Below are 25302 nucleotides of genomic sequence, written 5' to 3' on the forward strand. Positions count from 1 at the left end.
TTCTACAATGATGAGCACAAATATTATAGATGTTACTGTTGTATTTGGAACCAGTACTGTAGCCTATTTTTATAGGGGTCATCCTAGAAGGACAGCCCTACCTCTTCCCATGTTGTGAAGGGAACTTATTTGTTCTCATATCATTTCTCAGTGGACACTTCAGATTAAGGTGAGTTTCTGAAAGGCTTTGCTAAACAAGCAATGGGTGCTTAAAATAGCACAGATGTCAAAATTGGACCCCACTCATCTTTGTTTAAGGGAGAGAGACTATTTAAAAAAGATTTCCAGCTAAATATTAGAGCTGGCCTCATTTACCAAAGGGAATAGCCATCCTTGCCAAAGCTGGCATCATAAATATCTTAAGGACACAGTTTTTATTTCACACCAAAGCGAAAAGGAGGAAGAAAAAACAGAGAGAATCTGCAATACAGTATTTATCAATCTCTTTTTTTTTATATGCCTCATTCTGTGTGTTTCTAGTTCTCTGTCTCTCTCAGTCTATTTATTATATTATACACACATATCAACAGTTGTCTTTCTTATGCATGTATCAGCTTCCTCTTTATACATTTCTTACTTTTTCTATTAATCATTGGGGTGGGGGGGTGTTTTCAAAACACTGCACCTGATTCTAATCTCCACTATACTTGTTTCAGAGTAGCAGCCATGTTAGTCTGTATTCGCAAAAAGAAAAGGAGTACTTGTGGCACCTTAGAGACTAACAAATTGTTAGTCTCTAAGGTGCCACAAGTACTCCTTTTCTTTTCACTATACTTGTGTAAATCCAGAGTAACCCCAATGGATTAAATAGAATTACTCTGAGATTTGACCCCAGTGTAATGAAGATCAGCATCTAGCCATGCCAAGTCACACTAGGGTTGAGTTTGGCCTGCTGTGTATCAGAGTTAGCCATGTGATTCACATTAATATTAACTAGAGTCCATGGAGAAATCCTCATTCATCATGCTGACAAAGTTCCTTTCCCTGGGTTCTTCCATCTTTCTTTCTTTAGTATCCAATTACTCCATTTTTCCCCTCTCCTGCCATTATTATTTTAGCACCGCAGCTATTTTCCTCCTATTCAGTCCATCATTAGTTCAGCATGTCATTGAGACTAGAATATAAAAGTGTCATCTAGGCAGCTCCTGTGTGAGTGCACAGCAACTTGTTGCTGAGCTGCCCCTGAAGGGTGCTATTGTGGTTCATTCATTCACTCCTGTCTACCCTCTTTGGAGTTGGAGGTACAGACTTAGAAAGGAAGACTAAAAGAACAAAAAATGTACAGTTTGTCTTAATAAATCATGGGGTGGAATCAGGGAGGAGGACATAATTGTCTCTGTGTATCTGAAGTGTGTGAACACCATGGAAGGAGTCTTATTTAGAACAGAGAGTTATAACTAGGAATAATGGGAGAGAATTAGGAAGGAGAATATTTAGGCTGAACCACAGGGCAACATTTCTGACAGTGGCATCTGTTAGAATCCCAAAGGGAAGTGGTGGAAGCCCCATTCCTGAAGACACTTAAAACTTAATTGGACAAAGGAATAGGAAACACAGTGTGGGAACAAGCCTACAAGGAGAGGCTCAGTCTAGGTGAGATTAGGGGTAACACTTTCCATGGGAGTTGGGCACATAACCAGCTTAGGTGCTTTTGAAAATCCCAATTAGGCGTCTTTTGCATCATTAAGTGCCTAAATACCTTTAAAAATCTGGCCCTAAGTCGCTACTGAAAATGGCACTTAGGCTCCCAAGTCACCTAGGCACTTCTGAATATTTTACCCAATATAATGAGTCATGTTGATGATAAAACCATCTACCAGCTATGGAGTATGATGTAAAGATATCGTTTCTCTCCTCCATTACACTGACACCAATGGAGATGCCCTGGCAGATCTCTTCCATTTCTTACTTTGACCAGCAGTCAGGTGCCTGGATGAACAACTTCTACCTGATATTTACACATTGCAGGCAACAGTGTCACAAGGTCTCCTAGCAATGAAGTCTCTTCCATTTTTGTTCCTGATTCTAGGCGTACTGGTTCTCCCTGGCTTGGAAGGTGAGTATAATGCATCTAGAATGTCTGTCTGATGCTGCAAAAAAAAGAAACACAGCCTCACCATTTGCTTCTTGTTGTTAGCAGCACAGAATTATTTTAAAGTTAATAGAGTAAAAAGTCTGAGGCTTTGGGTTTTTTTAATGTAGAATGAATCTGGTGTATCGTTTAATATGTCTGCAATGCAGTGACAGTGAGCAAAGGTTGGAGCCAGGTCTAGCGTGATGTGCCCTTGTGCAAGCCTTCTACATGCAAAGAGCTGCAAAAGGTCCTCAATAATTCCAAATGATCCACACCCTGCCCTCAACCCAGAAGTACAACTCTTCCGAGTATGACTGAGGCAGGGATAAAATGAGAATCAGCTGCTTTAAGACTGATAGGCCTAGGAGAGGCTGGGGGAGAGAGAGTGTGTGTGTGTGTGCGCGCGCGTGTCCATTGTGCTGTTGACTTGCCCTTGCATTAGAGGTGGTGTGGGCCTGCACCACCCTAAGAACTGCTCCAGGATGAATCTCTCATAGAAGACCAGAGAGTGCAGTGGAAGCACAACCACTGCATTATGCCTGTACTTCCCCTGAACTTAATGCAGCACACTCCACTCTCTGCTCCTGGCCATCTCTGCTGGTTATAAGGCAGGTTGAAGGAAGGGTCCAGCACCATAATTCACTCCCTCCCACTCCCCTGTGGGATGGCTTGAATCCCCAGATACTAAAAGTGACCCAGAGTGTGCAGGTATCCTGGCAGGGAGCTGCAAGGGGAGAGTGGTGGGATGAAATTGTTCAGTGCACCTTCCTCCCCATATTGTTGTTGGGCTAGTTCCAGGCACATCTAGCTCTAGAGGGGAAAATGGGGCTTCCACAAGATGAAATTTTAATGGATAATACAAGAGATTCTAAGGAGGTAGAGGAAATTACAATATGAGGTTTTGGGAGATAAATCAATGATATTTGGAAGTTGAATCCAACTGTGCTGATTGTTTACTAAGACGGATGTTGGAAAAAAATTGACTGCAATAACTTTCACAAAATTAATCTTAATTCTGGTCTGACAGACCTGTATTGTTCTAGTATTCCTCCTTCTCTCGATACATCTCAGCCCCAGCCTGCAATTCACATTGCTAGTCCTGTCCTGGGTCCTCCTTGACAAAGCTTTGCTCCTGTTCTGCAGAACCAACTGCTGTTTGAGTCTGGAGAACCAAAAAATACCCACCAATGCCTTTCGGTTCTGACCTGCTGCACTCCCTGCAGTCTCTCCAAGGGGCACAGCCAGAGAGGAATCAGCAAGCTGTGATGCATTGCACCAACCACTGACATGGTTTTGTGAAGCAGAGAAGTGGATCCATTGTATCCTGCAATGAGAGCTGCAAACTAATATTGTTTATGACCTCATCAGAACTTGACTCCTAAGACGAGTGCACTTCATTTGCTGAATTTGCATTGTCCCGCTGAATATCTAGTACAATGTTTGCTTTTAATTATATTCAGTAAATCATCCTTGTTTCACTTTATATAGACTGTCCCTAGGATCTGTTATAACTCAGTTCACATAGATTTAAAGAGACATCCAAGGTGAGAGGGAGACATATTGTCCAGAGAGATATATGGACTTTTGTTCTTCTGGTACCTCTCTCTAGGAGTCAGTTTGTATTTCTCATAGGTGTCGAGAACCCAGATGTCAAACGTCGTGATGTCCGGTTCTTGGACAGCATATTTGGGAGCAGTCATTCTTCACCTAGGGACATTCAAGTCCCAGCTCAAGCTGACTTCTCCTTACTAGAGTCAGAATGTTCTGCCAAGGTCCCTGTCAGGATGGATGGTTCAGTAACAGGGGCCAGTGCTACAAGTTTGTCCAGGAGCAAAATACATGGGCTGATGCTAAGGTACCAGGTTCTACAAAATGAGAATTTTCTCTCTCTCCCCTTGTTCTATCTTCTTTTACTTTTTTGTTTCTTTTTTCCTTCCTTTTTGATTTTCCTGAAATGTATCAATCCTGGCAGAAGATACTTGATACACATTTCAGGGCTGAACATGTGGGTGAGCTACCAGCATGCAGCTTTGCCATGTGAGATGCTCAGGTAGCTACGAACCAACTCCTACTCAGCTCTCGGATCTTTTGAAATCTGAAAACAGTTCTCATTTAATCCCATCTCTCTCCACTGGTCAGGATTCACTAACTTTGAACATTGGCAGTTTTCCATCTACACTCTGGAACAAGCCAGAGAATTTCTAATTCCTTGTTAAAATCCTAACACCAAATTGAAGAGAAGATTAAGGTGATTTTCCTGTTCATAAGGCAGTTGGCCCCACCCCCACTCTGAATGTGCTAACTCATCCCTAAGAGGCTTAACTTTTATCTCTCTGCCTCATAAAAACACTTCTGAAGAGCAAATTCCTTTTGCCTTGTCTATGTTCCTCCAAATCTCAGAGGCTTGCTAAAAGATAATCTGACTTCACTTCGCTCCCTGTTCTAATTATACCAGATGAAGCCAGTGCTATATTGATGTACTGATATGGGATGGGGGGAGGATGGAGTTCAAAATATTGTCAAAATATGCAAATTTTCAAAATGCAGACACCTCTCTCAAATGCACTCGGTGTAAATGTTTGCTTAGTGGTGCTGCTTTCCACGGAACTTTTTAGTAAAAGGAAAAAGATTTATATGATCTGAGGTTATGGCTATGAGACTGTGTTCAGTTTAAATGACAAAACAAATGCCTTAATCATCAAGGTGAACTGGCAAAGGGCTCCTTAGGGCCAAAGCAAACTGTGCCTTTATTTCAGGCTGCGGACAAAGAGGCCTCCTGCCTTAGGGGAAAGAGAAACCATCTTCTTACCTTAAGATAGAGGCAAAAATCCCACAATCCCACTCAGCAGAACATAGTTAAGAAAATTTACCCCATCTTGATTGGTGGATGGCTGGGGAACACAAGAAGAAAAACTATTTCTTAAACACTTTTTGGCCTTTCAATTTTCTCCATCTTCCTTTTCTCTCTCTACTTTTCTCCCTTTCTGCCCTCTCTGCATTCCACACTTAATGTTCTTGTTTTCCCCTTTATCATTATTTCTTCCTTCCACACTTCTCCGCTCTGGCCTACACCTAGTTCCATTTGTATGTCTTTCTCTATTCCCTTTATACAACTTTCTCTTTTATGTCCTATTTCCCCCCTTTCTATTTCATTCTCCACTGCCCTTCTCTTTTCACTTTCTCTTATATTCTTGTCTCTCTTTCCCTCTTCACTGCCATTCCCAAACTTTTTCCACTTTTCTTTCTCCCCTTTCTGTTTCACAAACTCTCCCCTTACTCTCTTTCCCACTCTATGTCCCTGGGTTGAATTTGCTTTTACCCGGCAGAGTATTTGCCAGAGGATAGCAGAGGGAGGTCACCTCACCAGCATCTCCAATGCAGCTCAGAATGATTTCCTTGTGAACCTCGCCAGCTATGCAGACAAAAGGACAACCCAGTTCTGGACAGGAGGAAGTCACCAAAAGGTAAGTGAGGGCATGAAAAGGAATGAAAATAATAACCTGCTAGGAGAGGTTCACAGAAGGGATGAGCAAAATTTTTCCATAGAAAATGTATTGATTTTCAGTGATTTTCAACTTAATATTTTTAGCTTTGAGCCTCCTCCCAAAAATTGGTTTTTGATTGCGGAAAACCAAAATATTTTCATTTGCTATAAGCATTTTTTTTCAGATTTGATTTTTTAACAAAAAAATTCTTCAGAACCCCATCCTCCCACCCACCACACACACACACATACACGCACATTCCAGCCAGCACTAGCCCACAACTGCAGGATGACCTGGGTTCAGGCTTCGCTGGATAAACTGGCTTGTGGATAATGGGTTCTAGGTTTAATTTCTGCCTGGCAGAATGTAAACTCAGTAGAGATGAGATAATATTATCAAAAGCTTCTGTGAATATATTTATTCAGATTTTTGTAATGAATTCACTTGAACTGTCTACTCAGCAATATTCTAGGAAATTAGTTTATTGGTAGGAACTTTGGTGATACAATGAATTTACAAGTAGTGGAATTTCACCCCTGGAGCCCCGACCTGGGGTATTCTATCTGCTACCCAAGATCCATAAACCTGGAAATCCTGGACGCCCCATCATCTCAGGCATTGGCACCCTGACAGCAGGATTGTCTGGCTACGTAGACTCCCTCCTCAGGCCCTTCGTTACCAGCACTCCCAGCTATCTTCGAGACACCACCGATTTCCTGAGGAAACTACAGTCCATTGGTGATCTTCCTAAAAACACCATCCTAGCCACTATGGATGTAGAAGCCCTCTACACCAACATTCCACACAAAGATGGACTACAAGCCGTCAGGAACAGTATCCCCGATACTGTCACGGCTAACCTGGTGGCAGAACTTTGTGACTTTGTCCTGACCCATAACTATTTCACATTTGGTGACAATGTATACCTTCAAATCAGCGGCACTGCGATGGGTACCCGCATGGCCCCACAGTATGCCAACATTTTTATGGCTGACTTAGAACAACGCTTCCTCAGCTCTCGTCCCCTAATGCCCCTACTCTACTTGCGCTACATTGATGACATCTTCATCATCTGGACCCATGGAAAAGAAGCTCTTGAGGAATTCCACCATGATTTCAACAATTTCCATCCCACCATCAACCTCAGCCTGGACCAGTCCACACAAGAGATCCACTTCCTGGACACTACGGTGCTAATAAGCGATGGTCACATAAACACCACCCTATATCGGAAACCTACTGACCGCTATTCCTACCTACATGCCTCTAGCTTTCATCCAGATCATACCACTCGATCCATTGTCTACAGCCAAGCGCTACGATATAACCGCATTTGCTCCAACCCCTCAGACAGAGACAAACACCTACAAGATCTCTATCATGCATTCCTACAACTACAATACCCACCTGCTGAAGTGAAGAAACAGATTGACAGAGCCAGAAGAGTACCCAGAAGTCACCTACTACAGGACAGGCCCAACAAAGAAAACAACAGAACGCCACTAGCCATCACCTTCAGCCCCCAACTAAAACCTCTCCGACGCATCATCAAGGATCTACAACCTATCCTGAAGGATGAGCCATCGCTCTCTCAGATCTTGGGAGATAGACCAGTCCTTGCTTACAGACAGCCCCCCAATCTGAAGCAAATACTCACCAGCAACCACACACCACACAACAGAACCACTAACCCAGGAACCTATCCTTGCAACAAAGCCCGTTGCCAACTCTGTCCACATATCTATTCAGGGGATACCATCATAGGGCCTAATCACATCAGCCACACTATCAGAGGCTCGTTCACCTGCGCATCTACCAATGTGATATATGCCATCATGTGCCAGCAATGCCCCTCTGCCATGTACATTGGCCAAACTGGACAGTCTCTACGTAAAAGAATGAATGGACACAAATCAGACGTCAAGAATTATAACATTCAAAAACCAGTTGGAGAACACTTCAATCTCTCTGGTCACTCGATCACAGACCTAAGAGTGGCTATCCTTCAACAAAAAAGCTTCAAAAACAGACTCCAACGAGAGACTGCTGAATTGGAATTAATTTGCAAACTGGATACAATTAACTTAGGCTTGAATAGAGACTGGGAATGGATGAGTCATTACACAAAGTAAAACTATTTCCCCATGGTATTTCTCCCCCCCACCCCACCCCCCACTGTTCCTCTGATATTCTTGTTAACTGCTGGAATTAGCCTACCTGCTTGTCACCATGGAAGGTTTTCCTCCTTTCCCCCCCCTGCTGTGGGTGATGGCTTATCTTAAGTGATCACTCTCCTTATGATAAACCCATTGTTTCATGTTCTCTGTGTGTGTGTGTGTATATAAATCTCTCCTCTGTTTTTTCCACCAAATGCATCCGATGAAGTGAGCTGTAGCTCACGAAAGCTTATGCTCTAATAAATTTGTTAGTCTGTAAGGTGCCACAAGTACTCCTTTTCTTTTATTCAAAGAAAGTAAACCTCATATTTGTAATCATTACTATTTGAACTAGAAACTTGATTCTATGAATTATATACATGCAATCAGGGACCAGAAATGTACTATGTGTTCTCAGTGTCCATTCCAAACATCTCAAAAATTGAACACCAAATACCTGCAATGAACTCATCATAAGTGAGTTATAGACTGATTCTGAATAACAAATAGATTCAGAAAAATTGCAATCTATTTGAGAATAATTCACAAATGGAAGAATAGGTGAAGTGAATATAATACATTATTCAAAATGAATTATTCATGCAGCTTCATAGGCCAATAACGTGACTGTAGGCAATAAGGGTATGCACACATTTCTGTTCCCTCACACTCCTTCACTCATTTTCAATCCTAGAAGAGTATTAGAATACCTGTCCTCTCTGCAGGTCTCATTAAACTTCTGTATTACTTTTCTGAAGGGTACTTCTCTGAGATGGACTGATGGATCAGTGCCAAATTTCATCCAGAGGCCTCTGAGCTCGATTTTCAATGCCATTGGCAGAATATTTAACCGTATCTTCAACGTACGAATCTGCTTGACCCTAAATTTAAGAGGTAAAGAAAACAGGGATTGATTTATGACATACAATTTCATACTAGGCAGAGTAACTGAGGGTAAGGAACAATTGTTTCTGTTAGATTAATAGATTATGAGGCTAAAAGGTACCACTGTGATCGTCCAGTCATAGGACTTCCCTGAATTAATTCCTGTTTGAACAACAGAATATCTTTTAGAAAAATATCCAATCTTGATCTAAAAATTTCCAATGACAGAAAATCCATCACAACCCTAGGTAAACTGTTCCAATGGTTAATACCCTTACTAATAAAAATGTGTGTCTCATTTCCAGTCTGAATTTGTCTAGCTTCAACTTCCAGCCACTGGATCTTGTTATATCCTTGTCTGCTAGACAGAAGAGCCCATTATCAAATTTTTGTTCCCCATGTAGGTACTTATAAATTATGATCAAGTCACCCCTTAACCTTCTCTTTGTTAGTCTCAGGGAGCTCAATCTAGGTTATCACTCTAAGGCATGTTTTCCAGTCCTTTAATCATTCTCTTGGCTCTTCACTGATCCCTCTTCAATTTATCAACATCTTTCTTGAAGTGTGGCTATCAGAACTGAACATGTTATTCCAGTGTTGCTTTTTGTTTCAAGACAGTTTCCTTGCTCATCAGGGTCAGAACTTCTCCTCAAAACACACCCATGCATGCAAACACACACACACCCATATGCCCACAGAACTCCACTATTATAACTCAACCCTGCTCTGTGAACCATTTTCTCCTGGGGCGAAACAGGAAAGTAGTCTCCATTTTTGTTTAATCATGAGCTTTCCTCAGCCTTGCCCTACCAATGGACCCCAACCACTCCCTGATCGGACCGATATTTCCTGGATTAGTTGGAGAAAATGTTACCTTTTGGTTAGTGTAATTGATATATTTTGTAAACACAAATTAGAAGGAGAATTAGTTTTCCAGGGACTGAGCTGAGCCCAAATGAGCTCATGTCAAAAGTGAAAAAACTCATTTATAAATTGTTCTGTTACTTTTCCTTTTCATCTTCATTTGTCTTTGTTTCCAGTCCAGGATAAGTGAGATGGCTGTAACTGCAACAAGAAGTTATTATTCATCTGCAGTTACAAACCCAATTTGACCCCGCCTTAGCCTGCAACAGGAAGTCTATGCTGCTGATGAAATCTGACCACTTTTACTGCACTCAGAATGTCGTTCAGCCACAATTAATGAGTGATTCTTTCATATGGTAAAAATCAAAATGTCAGTTTAAAAAAACCCAGAATGTTAACTCATATGATATAGATAGAACAGAAAACAGTAGAAGAAATTAAAAAGTGACTCGCTTGTAGACTGCATTTAGAACACTAAAAAGGGTCATATAAAAATAATTTCTGCTTTGATCTGAATGCTTGATGAAATCAGTGCACTATTGGGCTTTTCCATAGGGGTTTCAAGAATATTCATGAGAGCTCTTTAATTATTAAATAATTACAAATCATTACAACATTACCCATTTCACCATTTAATCACACCAATACATACATTTTAAATCCTGGAAATTCTCCTTTCTTAATGTCAGATAAATCCAAGAAAAGTCAGTTGAATGTTTTCAATTTTTAAGTAGTTAAATGGCTAATTCATTGAACCGTAATATAACCATAAAAAGAAGTACAAATCATATGGAACAGTCATGTGTATATCATTATACAGAGAGATGATACAGAGCTTTGTTAACTACATGGGATGGCATTTTGTTAAGTGAAGCAAAACTTGTTATTATGGCCATGTATGTTAAAATGACTAAACATTATAACATTACTGTGGTCTGTGTAAACAAACAACATCACTTTGTTTTTCTTAATTATAAGTTACTGTATTGCTTTTGACTCATTAGTTAGTTGTAAGTTCTTACTGTAAGTGTGTCCCTCCCCCAAGACATGTCAGTCATTGGCAAATCTTCATAGAATCCTAAAAGACTGTGTCATCTAACCCTGCTCAGGGGATGACTTCGTGACATGGTGGTAACAACTCCAGTGCCTTATCTATACTAGAGTACACTCTTTTGCTGATAGCAGTGGAGATGCAGTTGTCGGAGTAATAGTGAGAAATGTTTTTAAATGTATGAAGTTTGCCGTAACATAATGTCCCTTCAATATCAGTGGCCATACACATCATAATTACAGGGTATGCCACTGATATTGAGGTGAACATAAGAATGGCCCTACTGGGTCAGACCAAAGGTCCATCTAGCCCAGTATCCTGTCTTCCAACCGTGGCCAATGCCAGGTGCCATAGATGGAATTAACAGAACAGGCAATCATCAAATGATCCATCCCCTGTCGCCCATTCCCAGCTGCTGGCAATCAGAGATTAGGGACACCATCCCTGCCCATCCTGGCTAATAACCATTGATGGACCTATCATCCATGAATTTATTTAGTTCTTTTTTGAACCATGTTATAGTCTTGGCCTTCACAACCTCCTCTGGCAAGGAGTTCCACATGTTGACTGTGTGTTGTGTGAAGAAATACTTCACACAAAGATGAAAATGATATGTTGCGGAAGAGTCAACATGGTTTTTGTAAAGGGAAATCATGCCTCATCAATCTACTGGAATTTTTTGAGGTCAACAAGCATGGAGAGTGGGGAGATCCAGTGGATACAGTGTACTTAGATTTCCAGAAAGCCTTTGACAAGGTCCCTCACCGCCTGGTTGAGCCTGCCTATCCCAGACCTGGTGCACCTGGTGCAGAAGGACAGGGCCCAGGGTGTTTCTGGGGTAGGCCCTGGCCTTGTGCTATGTCAGGGTCGGGTGCAGCCTCACCACTGAGTCCGTGTCCCAGGGGTTGGGGGTGGAGGGGCTGGAGGTTGATCTCCCACCTTCGTACAACCAGTGGCCTGTGCTCCCCACTGCCATGCTGGAGCCTCTGCATTTATTTATTTATTGACAAATAAAGCTTGCAGAATTTTTTCGCACAGAATTTTTAATTTTTTGGCACAGAATGCTCTCAGGAGTAATAGAATTTCTTAAGCGGGTCTGTAAGAAGAGCAGTATCAAGTCAGCTTCACCTCCTCCCTCTCTCTCCTCTTCTCCAGAGGAATAAATAACTTATAATTCATTCTATTACATTCTCAATCCACCTACTTATGATGAAGTTTCTCTCTGACAGACATAGTTTCTTAAAATCCTACAAAACTCTCGCTCAACATGCAATCTTTACTTACCATTAGAGACATGAAAATTGCAGTGGTTTCAGTTCCCAGGGCTTTATGCAAACCTTTTGCAGTTTTGGCTTGTGAGGTTCACATACCCTTATTTTTGCTTATAGTCTCAATTTTGAATGAACCCAAAAAACCCAAAGTGAAAAGCAGCTGAAATGGCCAATTTTTGCCTAGTTTCAAATGGAGACCATGCAAAACCACTGTGTTTGGCCTGATTTCTGCCTGAAACTATAAATAGGTCCTTCAATTGAAACTCAGCCCTGGTTTACACAAACCACAGCCAAGACTCATGTGAAAGTTTATGAACCTTGGTGAATGTTTTGGAGACCCTTGCCTGTGCTTGGTGTTTGTAACAAAAATCTGAACCCGCTGAATTTTACCTGCTTGGTTTGAGGTTTCATTGCAAAACTTTTACATAGTCTACTTCCCATCTAATGTACCATCCTTTGTCATGGGAAGGAAGCCAGTGCAGATAGGGCAGCAGACTAGAAGACCTGTATTCTGTTCATGGTTCTACCACTGACTTCCTGCATGACAGTGGACAAATCATTTCACTTCTTAGTGAAATGTGTTTCTCCAGCTGTAAAAAGGGATAATAACGCTTACCCACCTTTGAAATCTACACATGAAAAGTGCATCTATAAGCTACATTTTATTATTTGTCTCTGAATGAAATGTGAAACCTTGGCTTCTATATAGCCCTGTCTTGTTTTAAATTAGGATTGACCCAGCTATCCTTGTGCAGTCTAAATTCCTACTGCCGGAAAACATCATCTGGCCCTTCATTTTAAAATAACACTAAAGTCTTTTTTCTTATTGAAAGCACATGTCTTAACCCATTTTAATTGCTACCAAGATCCTTGGCATTGAAGTTAATCACCAATATTTTTTAAAATGTCCATCCCTCAAAAGAAAACTGACCATACCATCCATTTGCTGGCCCCGGTCTTCAGTTCCAAATTCTGCACAAAGTATGAGTTTGTTTCTGCTGAAGTATATCGTGTCACAAATGGCCTTCATCAAAGACATTCTTTTGTGACTGATACATTAGACTTTTCAGTCCATTCACCTGAAATAAAAGTGTAAGCTTGTCTTAGTAGAGCTGTCACAGCTCATTTGATTATTCAGAGTTTGTTCTTTGGTCTAGTGTACCAGGAGCTTTTTGCTAGTCAATGTCATTTAATAAATTCATCTGTTTGGACTGGAGGATGTTACTCAAAGTTGGAAAGGAGGGTTTCTTAAAATAGACCTTTATATTTAAGCAAATCTTCCTTCATCCTGGAAGTATCGGGAGGTCATCCTCCATGTAGTATGGTTCAGGGGCCCAATACAATCCCCGGATGCAGGTGGTCAACTCCTGGCTCTATTCTTTCACAAGTACTCAGGGGAATTTAGTGACAGGTCCATGTCCAGTTTCTTGGGGGCAAGTCAAGAAATGTCATGATAGAAGCTACTTGTGAGACTGAAAGTTGCATACCTCAAAGCAATGATAACTCCTCATCCAGAACCAGACCATATTCCCTAGAGGACCCTGTGCACATGAACCCAATCCTTGCAGAAGGACCCAGTTGAGAATTACTCCAGAGCTGGAGATCTGTGAGGAGGTTGGTTTCAGGAACATGCATGGTTCAACTCTCCATCTAAATCCTGTGGGGAATCTGCTGAAAAGTTGATGAAGATGAAGGCTGCCTGGCTATTCTGTGGGTCCACTCAGTGCTGTTCATCTCTCTTTAGGAGCAGCAGTCAGTGGAGGTTACCCTAGTGGTGAATCTCCATTCCAGTCATACAACCCTGGAGCCACTGTGATGTCATGGACTCCATACATGTGGCCCTGTTGCTATTGGGGAGGGGGAGTTGAGACACTCCTGATTTGTTCATTAAGGTGACAAACACTGTCCCTCCACTACCCTCCCATAGAATTTGGATGAAACTTTATGAAGACAGCCTTACTGAATTTTCAGAAATGGCACCTGTTCATTCAGGCCACTTGATGATTTGGTCTTTAATTACATGATCACATACTGTTTTACCATAGGACTCCTACCTCATTCACTGCACATGATGGACCCGCTCTGGGAAGGAATCAGGATTGTGTAGTGAAGGAGGGCTTTGGCTGTAGGACCCCGCCTCATTTGTTGCAGAACTTGGAAGGTGTGTAGTCAATGAGGAAGTGGATTGCAGGAAGAAAAAGGATGGTCTCATGATTGTAGAGTTCAGTGCTGCATGGGGGAATTGGATTTTATCCCTGCCTCTGTCACAGTGTTCCCGTGTGGTACTGAACAAATCACTTACACCAAACTTTTCACATGTGCTCACTAATTGTCTGTTCCTCATTTTCTGGGTGCCCAACTTGAGACCCTGGGGTCTGATTTGCAGAAGTGCTGATTGCTCACAGCCTCGCCTGAAGTCAATGGGAGCTGTACTTTGAATGTAGAAAGTGCCAAGTACTCTGAATAATCAAATCCTAGGTGTCCCAAATTGGGCTCTCAAAATTAGTAGATATTTTGGCCTTAATCTTTCTCTTTCTCCCCATCTGTAAAATGGGGATAATAAATCCACATCTCACAGGGGTGTTCTGGAAAAGAAATTAATTAATGTTTGTGAAGCACTCAGGTATTATAGTTATGAGCACCATAGAAAAGTCAATGAAGAAATTAATAGTTATACATTGAGAGGAGTAAATAAGGCCTGGGACCACCTGTTGAACAATGAAGATAAAATAAAATACTGAATAGCTGTCACTACATGAGTACTGTCTATCCTGTGCACTGAAAGAGGCAGGAGGAAAAATAGTACGTGATCATATAATTATGTGACTGTATCATTCAAAATGCATATGCATATGTATGGGAGGGTGGAATTCAAGTTAGGGATTTCCTAATTTTTGAGTGCTTAACTTAGTAACCTTAGTAGTATTCTTTCAACAAGTTTTTATGTGTGTAAATTCCTAGTTTTTTTTTTAAAAGCAAACTGAAAAAACAGAATTTTCATAATTTGGTATCATGTTGACTTGCACATGGGTCATCAGCAGGGATGGAACCTTTAGATCCATTGCAAAAACTTCTGCCCCTTGGTTTATAGAATAGCTGGTTGTAATAGTAAGTTGTCTCTGGGGACTAGCACTACAGAGGGATGAGAACTTTGGCAGGGAGTTTCACAGGTATTTGCTGACAGCAGAGGAATGGCAAGACTCAGCAATCTTTGGTTCCATTCCATGCTCTGGAAGGGAATGTGCTCTTGTGGGCACAGATTTTTTTGCCTGTTCCCCTCCAAGTGTGATACCTTCTGCCTCAAATTCTCCAATCGGTCGCTGTCCCAATCCTGTCTCTTCCTCAGCCCAGACTTCTTATCCCAGCGCCATTCTCCTCACCTAACTCATCCCAGTCTCACTCCTCATGCTTATCATCCCAGTCCCCGTTTTCTTGCCTAGTAAATCCTATGAACTCCCTGTCCCAGTTCCAGCCTCCTCCCTCCCATTTCCAGATCCAGTCTCCTAAACCAGCAGCTCCGAATCTGCCAGTCCCAGTTTCCCTCTCCCTCAAGTTAGCCTTTGGTCCCTGTCTTTCCTCACCTTTTCCTGGCACCATGTCCCAATATACTCTCCCCGCCTCTTCCCCCTAGATTTAGCCCCTTTGCATGTGATTCAGGTAGCTTCCTCCTCCCTGTTGCTTGGGTGTCAGCAGGTCAGGCATTGAAAGTAGAGGAGAGATAGTCTCCTTACCTTCAATTTCAGAGCCTGACCACAGTGGTCAGAGCTGCAATTGCAGGGAAAGTCCTGCTCTGCCCCCATCTGGAGCATGCCCAGTGTGGACAGAATCTTCAGAGACTGTAGGTCTGAAGCTTTACCATGTAGGAACCACCATTTTTCAAATGCTTTTAATGTAATCAAATGTGAGCGTTTTGGGGGAAGAAGAACAAAAGGCGCATCCCTGGCACAAAGGCCGTCCCTCCCTGCCAAATTCCAATTCCCTACTCCAAAGCTTGGAGGCTCTAGACCTTCTCAATGAAAAAAAAGGACAAAGCAACATATTTTCCCCTTAGCCCATTCTCACAAACAGCTCAGCAATTTTTGCTGAAACTTTCAAAACCGTTTCAGCCTAAGGCAGACACCCAGCCTGGAAATGAAACAGTTAAAGTTTGGCAGCTGAAAACAGAGTCTTAAAATGGAAAGCATCAGGTAACTGTAAGAATAAACAGTGCTACTATCGCTGCTTATAAGTCATCCATTCTACCCAGACTGCCTTGTGTGTTTTAATTCCATTTAACAGTCTAGACTAGTCTCCTCCTCTGCACTGAGCAACCCAATTAAGGAGCAGCAAACTCTCTGGGTATATAATACAAAAATTAAGTGTTAAAGGAAATGGCATTGGTAAGCAGGGTGCATAGCATGGAGACCTGTTTTTCCTTTGTATGCTCAAACAGCTCCCATACATTCTATTTAATGCACCTCCGTCTTTTCTTCTTTCTATTAGAGAACAAATAAATTTTAAAAACCTCATAATGTTGCTGTGCCATGTGATCGCAGCCCAATCGATTACCATCTTCCAAAGGTGACTCATTGTTTTGATCTGTAAAACACAAGAACACAGTGAAAGCCTTTTAGAATAACTCCAGAGGCGTATTTTTCCATTTGTGGTTTCATTTTTAAAAAATCTTCCTCCACAACATGAAGCACAGCTTGCGAAGAGCATATAGTGTGCACAACAGCATGGGGGAAAGAAGCAGCTCGCATCACTCTCCTCCTTAATCCTTGAGTCTAATTTTGGGGTCCACATCAAAATCCCACGGTTAGCGCTACAATAGTAAGGGTCCAGTGCTATAAACTTTTGTATACAAGTAGTCTCATTTACTTCAGTGAGATGACTTGTGTGAGTAGTGGCTACTTGTCTAAGTAAAGGTTTGTAGAATCAAAGCCATTTACTATGTTACATATGTTGTGATGAATTAATTCATTTCAGTTGTATATCAGATTTATACAGATAGAGATCCAAACAATGTGTAGAAATAGTCAATTTGGAATAATCTCTCTGCTTTCATATTAGACTGATCATGTCCTTTTCACATTCAGTAGTTTTGCAAAGAGACTTTCTTGGTTACTACTTTTTATTAGATCAGTTTGTAGTCTGGGATTCCACCCTACCCAACATTTTCTGCTCTGCAGGGTAAAATCCATTGAATGACACTGAGTTTCTGTAAAAAACACGTCCTTCAAGACACTTTCTTCCAGCAGGAATTTGGAATTTGAAGGTGGCAGGCCTGTATGGCACTTAATTAATGAAATGTAGGACAAAAATTCTCCTTTTTTTCTCTTTGAAGTTATATAATTCTAAATATGGCTTTCTTTTTTGAAGACAATAATAAACTTTTAATCCCTTTTAATGGATACAATAAACCTTTTGGGGGCACCATAAATATACAAATGTGTTTTTTAATGTGAAGATTGTATGGTACAGGGTGAAAATATTGCTTGACAGGTGAAGAGGCTTTACAGAATTGATCAGTATGTTATAGCTCTTCAAAGAAGAAAAAGTACAACAAAGTTAAAAAAGAAGGCCTTTGTGTTGAACAGTTCATTTACTAAGCCTTTCAAAGCTACTAGAGAGTTAACAAAAATGTAATTGTGGGTTGACTTCTGAAATACTAGTGAAGAATTCCCTTTTATTAATTGTCCAAAGCTTTTTCTTGCATGACTGGACCGTCATGACCCCACACATGGTACCTGTCTACTTCAATCTATGAAGAATGTTCTTAGTTGAGCTACTCCATCAGTCACATCCTCCTGGAAATTATATATGCTTTATATTCTGTATGAGAAGCATAGGATTAATAATTCCTGGTTCATCTATCAAAATATTTATTTCCTATGTCCTTTTTTCTTTCCCTTCTTAGATACAGCCTTTACTGTTGAAAAGAATTGGCCTACGTTAAGGACTTTTGCAGGAAATCAACATATAATAAAATATTGTTTCCTGTGGTGAGTGCTCCCGAAACTCAGAATAAAGCAGATCTTTTCAACTGCCACTGGTGTACATACAGAGCTGACTAATTAGACACTAACTGGCAATATTTTGCCTGAATCTATTAATGTACAGTGTTAGTTTTTCTGTTAGCTGTCTCAGAAATGCTTCTCCTGATTTGAAGTGTAGGTTGTTGATTGCTGTTACATGGGTCTAAAATAATGAAATCGACCTTTTGTACTCAAAGGCCACTCATATTGATCATCTTTTCTTGTTATATACACAGACCATGGGTTTAATCCGGGCAGTACTTAGAAAAGCTGCTGGTATGAAGCAGAGACTGGCACATCCTCAAGGTGATTTTGTGATTGATTAAAGAGGGAGAGGATGAGGGGGAGGGGAAGATTGAAGGAGAAGCACAAATTGTGATCAAGCTATGTTTTACATGCAGATATTTGCAGTGTTTCTCGACCATCTGCTATGATATTAAAAATTAAACCACTGAACATTTTTCCATTGCAGTAAAGACTGTGTAAAGCTTGTAAAGCAGCATCAGTGCGCTGGAAGATTCTTGCTCCTAGCTCCTTGGTCCTGGTCTTCTTCTCAGCTGTTGGTCCAGGAAGTCAGTTTGCACTTATCCTTACTTTATGGACAGCCAGACTTCCTATGTGATCTGGCTGTGACCACTGCTTGGTCCAGTCACCCACACCTACACCACACCCACACAATCTGGCTGTGATCACTGCTTGGTTATATGCACACATGTTCTCTCAATCTCTCCAACCACGGTTCTTACCATGTCCTGCATTGTAGTATCTGAGTGCCTGGTTAATCTCTGCTTCTGTCTCCCCAGTTGTCTAAGCATTTCTAATGTACTCATCAACCACTCAAGGGGCTAGCTTCCTTGCTCTAGCTCTGAAGCCCCTGTTGTTTAGCCTGGGTAAGAATATACAAGCACTTCCGGCATGTATACTTTGAAATTCACTCGCTGTGAATATTTACGCCAGCAAACTGGATTACTTGAAGTGAACACAAAAGCCCTTCTGGGTAGAGACTGCTTTGTTTTGTGTGTTTTTATGGTGTATAGCACAATGGGGCATTGATATTGTTTGGGCATTATGATAATACCAGTATTACTACTGCTACTACTATGAAATGCAAAGATGGTAAATGGCAATTCATGGGATACATTTTTGCATTAACTACCAAACTCAGGTTTCTAAGATCCCTTTGGAAATCCTATCTACATTAGGGATATTTTTGAGAAAATTTCCCCCCATTGCTAACACTGGTTCAGTTGAACAGCTACTGATGAGATTGAGAGGGACTTTCTTTTTGTTTTGTGTTTGTACAGCTCCTAGCACAATGGGGTCCTGGTCCATGACTGGAGCTCCTAGTGCTATAATATTATAAATACATGATAATAAGTAGATTGACCTGTAGCTGCTAATGACATTTTGAGCAAATACCCCTGCTGGGAATAGGGCTAATCAACACAGGGCTGCAAATGATGGCCAGCAGTTATGCTAGGTCTCCCAACATGGCCTTGTTCAGCTGAACCAGTGTTAGAGACGTTGGAAATGGTTTTTAATTTTTCCTTTGTGTAGAGAGGCCCCAGAGAAGCAGTAAAGTGAGAGACCCTGTCTTCTTGTCTCTCTAGTACTCAAAATGTCAATTCCTGCTAATTCACAATAAGATGAACAAAGGAACTTTGCACCATGAGATGAAAAAGGTTAGGTTTCCTCCAAGACCCCTATGCAATTACCCCTTTCCTCTGAAAGGATCCTTCCTTGTGTTCATTTTTGCTTTCTCCCTTTCTGGCTGGTGCATTGTCAAAGATACTCCTCTCCTTGTTAATACAGTCCCCTTCCTAATTAGCTTCTTCACACATGTACAGCAGGTGTTCTGCAGGTGTTCTGCTACCAGTGGTACTAACTATTAATTGGAAAGTGTTATTTTTTACTTTTTGCCACTTTCCACAGTGCCACCTTCACAAATAAGATACTGGCAGAGATAATGTATCAGTACTAGCAAAGCTGTTTCACTGAGAAAGCTGTAGCAGCACCTTCAACACCTTCACAGGATATCTTATTACCCCTTTGTGTATTTCAGCCTGTGCATTAATCATTACTGAGAGGCAAGGAGAAAATTGTTAGAGTCTCTTGAGGTGAAGGCTGTGTCTAAAGCTGTTGAGGGCTCTGCGGTGTATTTTAGTGGTTTTGAAGCTGAATTAACCTGAATTCTCTTTTTTCAGCATGACCAACTGTAGGCTGCCTGCAGAAACCACTTCCCTGCCTGAGAAAGAAGAGGGCAGGGTTTACATGTTTCCTACCAGATCAAAGTGGGGACAGTTATTGGGGCCATTTGTCATCTCTATGGCACTAAAGCAAAAGTGCCATAGGATTAGGAGTCCTTGATTTAGGTCATTTGTGGCCCCCTGTGGACTTTTTACTCAAAATCTCTAGTATTTGCTCTATTCTTTTGATAGTACAAGATAAGACTACTGATCTGACAAAAAAAGTTTTCCATGTGATTATCCAAGAATGGCATTTATTCAAAATTGTGCATTTGCAAGCACACACCTAATTTGTGTGATCGTGTGTGAAATCAGATACTTGCACACACAAATGAACTAGACAAGCAAAAAGAAAGGCATACAAATTGAATATGCATGTAACTGTAGGTGCAAGTAATCAGTTATGAGTCTAAGTGCCCATCTGTGCCCACATTTACCCAATTTCCTTGCATGTTGTAGTAGTTGCCTGCACAAATAAGGGACACAATTGTGTGTGCATAGCTTAGGAAATCAGGCTCTCACTGTATTATATACTTCTCAGAAAACTCTGGCTTTGTAGGAAGAAGGAAAAGCTCTGTAATGACAATTTGCCTGTAGAAACAGCAACTAACCTAATGTCACTGACAGCTTGAGGGACCAGATCTCACAGTTTAGTAGGCCAACATATTGGCTGATTGATTGATAAGACAAAACCAAAACATATAAACAAACAAACAAACAAACAAACAAAAAAAAACCCTAGCATGGGACTACCGCAGAGATTGGATGGTTTTGTAGGGCTGTGTTCAATTTGTTCAATGTGTCTCCCATTTCTCTTCAAATTGTCTGCAAGTAGTTGGATGTAACACCATTCAGATGAGTCCTCTGTGGAGGGAAATACCTTCCTCCACTCTCAGCCCCATTGTGCACTGCCACACGAGAACAATCAGTGAAGACATTTCAAAAGAGAGATGGTGACATTGTAATGAAGCCTGGGAAAACACCACATCACACCACCTCAAATTAGATCATGGCTCCATAATATCCTAACTCCTTCATCAGCTCAAACACCCCAGCTCATGAATTAGACTGTAAACTCTTTGGTTGGGAGTCATGTCTTCCTATGGGTTTATATAGCACCTCGTACAGAGAGGCCCTGTCCCTGATTAGGGCCTCTGGGCACTACTATACTATAAATTATAAATAAACTAATAATGGCTCAACATCACAGTCTACAGACAGAATAATTCATATTCTCATGGAAAAGCAATAATTAATTAAAAAGACAAATAGCTTTCTCTCAGTTAGTTCTCATGGAAGATATTGCATTTATTGCCTAGATACTGAAGGCCTTTGTCCATAGAGTAGCTACAGCATGCAGAATATTTTCCAAGGTTGCTCTGCCAATATGTCTAAGGGCCTGATTTTAAAAGATAATAAGGTGTCTAAAGATGTTAATAGGCACCTAGGGTAGGCTCCACAAAGGGACTTAGGCATTGCAATGCTGTGCATCAAAGCGCCTAACTTGTAGAGGCCCAGAAAATCACGCGAACACCACTGTGACCCACAAAGCCAGAGTTAGCCACCTTGGCTCTCTATACAATGAATGGGTAGATACATGTGCCTAAGAATGCCATCCACAAAAGCCAGCACTCTAGGCTAACCAATTAAAAGGGTATGTCCTAGGCCCTGCTTCTTTCTTGGAGATAGGCACCTAAGCCCAGGCTTCTGGGAGAAAGCTGCTGCTTGAGGTTAGGTGGCTGAATCACTTCACAAAAAGCCCAGGGCTTGGGGGAAGGGAAGGATTTGGTGCTGAGTCTCCCTTACAACTTTTAGCATGTGCTTGGGACATAGGAGACCCAGCTTCAACTGGATCTAAACAGGGGTGTCCTTTGTCTCGGGAGAGTGCACTAACCACTGAGCTATGAGATATTCGGATTTGGGGTACCCTCAATCTCTCCTGTTGAAGCTAAAGTTCCATTGTGGCTAAAGAAAGAAAACATGTTTGGAGAAGAGAGAGCTTATATAGTTCAGTGGCTAGGGGATCCACCTAGGAGGTAGGAGACAAAAGGTCCAGTCCTTCGTTGCTCCAACCACTCTTTTATTATTTATCCACAGTGGAACAGCTTCAACAGGAGAGACTGAGGGAGCCCACATCGGAGTATCTCACAGGTCAGTAGTTAGAGCACTCCTGAAAAGTGGGACAGCCCAGCTTGAATCCTTTCACTGTTAAGACAGAAAATGGGGAATTGAACCCTCATCTCTGATGAGTGCTCTAACCACTGAACTGTTCCTAGCTCTAACCTTGGTTTGCTGTAGGTATTCACCTTGCTGTAACTCATTTTCTCCCATCTGTAAAATGGGGCAAAAAACCTGCTTTGTAAAGGTCTCTGAGATTAATGGATTAAAAAGTACCACACAGTATTACTCTAGGGATAAGACAAGCTCACCGTGTGTGCCTGCTGTCTGTGGCCTTGATACTTCTGCTTTTCCTGCCTTTAAAAAAGTGCTAAATTATTGCTAATTGTGGTGTTAGTTTCAGTGTTGTGGATTACATGCCATTGGGAACTGAAGTAAGCCCACTGAATCAGTTTAGATAGCTCACCAGTCACCCACTGGATGTAGGTCAGGTTTCAGATCTTATCAACATGGTTCATATTAGCACAGGTTTCAGAGTAGCAGCCGTGTAGTCTGTATTCGCAAAAAGAAAAGGAGTACTTGTGGCACCTTAGAGACTAACAAATTTATTTGAGCATAAGCTTTCGTGAGCTATAGCTCATTTCATCGGATGCATTCAGTGGAAAATACAGTGGGGAGATTGATATACACACACAGAGAACATGAAACAATGGGTTTTATCATACTCACTGTAAGGAGAGTGATCACTTAAGATGAGCTATTAACAGCAGAAGGGGGGGGAAGGAGGAAAACCTTTTGTGGTGATAATCAAGGTGGGCCATTTCCAGCAAGGTTTTCCTCCTTCCCCCCCCCACCCCGCTGCTGGTGATGGCTTATCTTAAGTGATCACTCTCCTTACAGTGTGTATGATAAAACCCATTGTTTCATGTTCTCTGTGTGTGTATATCAATCTCCCCACTGTATTTTCCACTGAATGCATCCGATGAAGTGAGCTGTAGCTCACGAAAGCTTATGCTCAAATAAATGTGTTAGTCTCTAAGGTGCCACAAGTACTCCTTTTTATATTAGCACATATATTAGGAGATGTAGAGTTCCATATTTATTAGGAAAACCCTAGTCCATTTGCCCCAGGCATTCACCATGTTTTAATGGACTCCTGGAAGCTCTGGCTACCATATTATAAAATGACCATTGTATCTGAATAAACTTATTATTCTACATTGAGAATACAGGCCCCTAAATCCATTCTCTAGGGACAGAGATGTTGTTCAAAAATAAAATCCAGGAGCGGGGCATGTTGCTGACAATGAAATGTGGTGTTCTTTGTGGATCAGGAAGCCCAGATTAACTAGTCCAGTCAGTCAGCTCACTCTTTGGAGGTAAACTAATTGACAAGGAAAAAAAGTCACTTTGAGTTGGGATTTTGCACTGTCTAGTGCACTGAGCATGAGGACTGAGGTTCCTAAATGCCTGCCCTACCACTGACTTGCTGTATGATCACGGACAAGTTATTTACCCTCTGTTTGTCTCACTTTCCCCATCTGTACCATATGCTCCATAATACTGACAGTACTTACCTCATAGGTAAACTGTGCATCGATTAGGTAGTTTTGGTATAGTAGGTAGCCAATGTGGTAAACTAATGATGTTACTGAAATACAGTGATCACCCTAAACAATGGATCTTAGATAAATATGTAACATGGGTTACGAAAAAGGACAACAAAAATGATTAGGGTTATGGAACAGCTTTCCTCTGAGAAAGATTAAGACTGGGATTTTTCAGATTGGAAAAGAGACAACAAAGCAGGGCTATTATAGCGATCTATAAAATTATGATTGGTGTGGAGAAAGTAAATAAGGAAGTATTACATAAGATCATCCATACTGGGTCAGACCAAAGGTCCATCTAGCCCAGTATCCTGTCTTCCAACAGTGGCCAATGCCAGATGCCACAGAGGGAATTAACAGAACAGGGAATGATCATCAAGTGATCCATCCCCTGTTGCCCATTCCCTGCTTCTGGCAAACAGAAGCTAGAGTCCCCATCCCTGATCATCCTAGCTAATAGCCATTGATAGACCTATCCTCCAGGAATTTATTTAGTTCTTTTTTTGAACCCTGTTATAGTCCTGGCCTTCACAACATCCTCTGGCAAGGAGTTCCACAGGTTGACTGTGCGTTGTGTGAAGAAATACTTCCTTTTGTTTGTTTTAAACCTGCTGCCTATTAATTTCATTTGGTGACCCCTAGTTCTTGTGTTATGAGAAGGAGTAAATAACACTTCCTTATTTACTTTCTCTACAACAGTCATGATTTTATTGACCTCTATCATATTCCCCCTTAGTCATCTCTTTTCCAGGATGAAAAATTCCAATTTTATTTATCTCTCCTCATACGGAGAGATATGTTCCATGCCCCTAATCATTTTGTTGCCCTTTTCTGAAGCTTTTCCAATTCCAATATATCTTTTTTGAGATGTGGTGACCACATCTGCATGCAGTATTCAAGATGTGGGCATACTATGGATTTATATAGAGGCAATAGGGTGTTTTCTGTCTTATTATCTATCCCTTTCTTAATGATTCCCAACATTCTGTTTGCTTTTTTGACTGCCTCTGCACACTGAGTGGATGTTTTCAGAATACTATCCACAATGGCTCCAAGATCTCTTTCTCGAGTGGTAACAGCTAATTTTACACCCCATCTTTTTATATATATAGTTGGGATTATGTTTTCCAATGTGCATTACTTTGCATTTATCCACATTGAATGTCATCTGTCATTTTGTTGCCTAGTCACCCAGTTTTGTGAGATCCTTTTGTAGCTCTTTGCAGTCTGCTTTGGACTTAACTATCTTGAGTAGTTTTGTATCATCTACAAATTTTGCCATCTCACTGTTTATCCCTTTTTCCAGATCATTTATGAATACGTTGAATAGGACTGGTCCCAGTACAGACCCCTGGGTGACACCACTATTTACCTCTCTCCATTCTGAAAACTGACAATTTATTCCTACCCTTTCTTTCCTATCTTTTAACCAGTTACCATTCCATGAGAGGACCTTCTGTCTTATCCCATGACAGCTTTCTTTGTTTAAGAGCCTTTGGATCCAAGTGTGGAGGGGCTCAGTGTG

The 25302-nt window shown here is 41.2% G+C and overlaps 1 protein-coding gene across 1 annotated transcript; it reads left to right on the top strand.

Moving 5' to 3' along the window:
- The first annotated feature begins 3760 nt into the window (after nt 1-3760).
- On the top strand, nt 3761-9723 carry LOC119851068 (snaclec bitiscetin subunit beta-like). The gene is made up of 4 exons (XM_038390323.2): nt 3761-3929; nt 5401-5538; nt 8474-8609; nt 9656-9723. Exons 1-4 carry the CDS (start codon nt 3834-3836, stop codon nt 9721-9723), a joined length of 438 nt encoding a protein of 145 aa, XP_038246251.1. The 5' UTR covers nt 3761-3833.
- The last annotated feature ends 15579 nt before the right edge of the window (nt 9724-25302 follow it).

Source organism: Dermochelys coriacea, chromosome 1, assembly GCF_009764565.3.
Source record: "Dermochelys coriacea isolate rDerCor1 chromosome 1, rDerCor1.pri.v4, whole genome shotgun sequence".
In the NCBI taxonomy this organism is placed as follows: domain Eukaryota; kingdom Metazoa; phylum Chordata; order Testudines; family Dermochelyidae; genus Dermochelys; species Dermochelys coriacea.